A 2,302-nucleotide genomic window follows, 5' to 3' on the forward strand; every position below is an offset into this window, starting at 1 on the left:
TATCTTTAACAATTTCAAAGCATTATTATTGATCTGATACGTATCGTATCTACCCACCTGAAGTCAATCAAAGCGCCCTTATCCAACTGACCAATCAGCGTCGCCAAATCAGAGTTTTTATGGAAACAAGGCTTTATGGAACTTTTCGCTAAGCCCCGCCCCTTGGATATTGTTGCTAAGGTCCCACAAGGCGACAGTTAAAACATAGGCGAAGACGTGCGTTTGTGGGCAACACGTGTGTTTGTGAGACGCTCACGTATTCCTAGCGCTGTTCTTATTAGTCAGTTAAGTTCATAGAGCTATTCTTATTATACCTCTATGGTTAGGTTTGACTGACACTCCGGAAGGTCTATTATTCGTAACCTTCATCATATGGACCAGTGCATTGACAGTATTGTCTGAATGTTTACAATTTTTGTAGCTAAGCTATATTTTATTTAGTTAAGTTAGATCCGGGGCCTCCTTGGTCTTTCGGCACTTATATTAGGCCTATATAATAAATTATTCTAGGCCTATGGTTGCAAGTGCACAAATACTTTCTACTTGCTTTTGCTAGCTTTGGAATCCGATTAGAACTATTCGTTCACACTCTTTTGCGCATGTGTTTATATTTATATAGCATTAAGTTATTACGTATCATATCAACCAACCTGAAGTTATTGTTTCTTCACTTGCTGTGGCCTGTATTGTTGTAGCTGTTGTTTCTATTTTTTTTTAAATAATACAAGTGTTACTGAGACACAACGATTTATTTTACGTTCGACTGATTTAACATTGAAACAATGTGTATTAAAGCATTCGTTACGGTATTGAAACACTCGTTACGGTACAGAAAACAAGTATCCAGGGGCGGATCCAGAGATGTCCGAAAGTGTCCGAAAGGGGGGGGGCCGAAAGGGGGGCCGAAAGTTGGGCCGATCGAGACAACACTGTTCCAGGGGATCCGGGGGCATGCCCCCGCGAAATTGTTGTGTTGTAGACGCCCGAAAATAACATTTGAGGCGTTATGGGCTAGCATTTTTTTCTTTTTCTTTCTTTCTTTTTTTTTTTCTTTTCTTTTTTTTACCTCCCAAAATGGGGTGCCGGGGCCGGGCCGCCCCCCCCCCTAAATCCTCCCCTGGTATCTTTAACAATTTCAAAGCATTTTATTGATCTTATCTTAAGGTATCATATCAACTTACCTGACGTCATTATTTCTCCACTTGTTGTTGGCTGTACCACAGCTGCAGCTGTTGTTTCTATTTAAATAGAATCCAATAGTTAATGATACAACGATTCATTTTAAGGTCGACTGATTTAACATTAGTATTTAGAAACATGCGTTACTATACAGAAAAATGTATCACAATTTGAAAGAAAATTAGTATTGATCTGATCTGATACGTATCGTACGGTATCCACCCACCTGAAGCCAATCTGTTTCCACTTGTTGTGGACTGTACTGTTGTAGCTGCTGTTTCTATTTAAAAAGAACAGTTACTGACACATTGATTCATTTTACGTCCGACATTAATGTACTGAAACATTCGTTACTACACAGTAAAATGTATCTTTAACAATTTCAAAGCATTTTATTGTTGCCGGCTGTTATGTTGTAGCTGTTGTTTCTACTTTAAAAGAACATTCGAATGATTTAACATTGATATTTTAAAACACTCGTTACTATGCTACGTTGAGAATTCGTATCCGATTAGAAGCGACTGATCTTTCACACTCTTTGCGCATGTGTTTATTATAGGCCATTAAGTTATTGCGTATCATATAATATCATAGCTACATAAAGTCACTATTTCTCCGCTTGTTGTTGACTGCACTGTTGTAGCTGTTGTTTCTATTTAAAAAGAATACAACAGTTACTGACATAACAATTACATTCAATTAACAACCCCAGGGAGGGCCCAAAATTATTGATAAGCCATTAAATTAGTACTCCCGATCCGATACGTATCATACTACCCTAGGCCTACCTGTAGTCAATCTTTCTCCACTTGTTGTGGGCTGTACTGTTGTAGTTGTTGTTACTGTTTAAAAAAAAATAGTACAATAGTTACTGACAGAATGATTTATTTTACGTTGGAATGAATTAACACTGATATTCGGAAATATCGTTGCTCTACAGTCCGAATTCGAATAACTGTATTTAAGCTGTAATGAATTAATTAGATATCGTCTAAATTAACATAAAACTTAAAACAAATTTAAATGTTTACTATGTATTGGCCAGTCAAAAAAAAAAATACATACTCGAGGCTGCTCCTTGTGACCCATCGCTTCCAACTGAATGAAAAAATATAATATTACA

General features: G+C 37.1%; 1 protein-coding gene across 1 annotated transcript in view; it reads right to left on the minus strand.

Moving 5' to 3' along the window:
- Positions 1–636: 636 nt before the first annotated feature.
- LOC117103421 overlaps positions 637–2,302 on the minus strand; it is a 6,393-nt gene continuing 4,727 nt past the window's right edge. The window contains exons 6-10 of the mRNA XM_033243960.1: positions 2,245–2,277; positions 1,968–2,021; positions 1,406–1,459; positions 1,182–1,238; positions 637–704 (exon numbers count right to left, since the gene is read on the minus strand). Of these exons, the coding sequence (XP_033099851.1) occupies positions 637–704; positions 1,182–1,238; positions 1,406–1,459; positions 1,968–2,021; positions 2,245–2,277 (266 nt within the window). The remainder of the gene's footprint in view (positions 705–1,181; positions 1,239–1,405; positions 1,460–1,967; positions 2,022–2,244; positions 2,278–2,302) is intronic.

Source organism: Anneissia japonica, unplaced genomic scaffold (genome assembly GCF_011630105.1).
Source record: "Anneissia japonica isolate Jap-2015-1 unplaced genomic scaffold, ASM1163010v1 scaffold1272_len640109_cov177, whole genome shotgun sequence".
Classification (NCBI taxonomy): Eukaryota; Metazoa; Echinodermata; class Crinoidea; order Comatulida; family Comatulidae; genus Anneissia; species Anneissia japonica.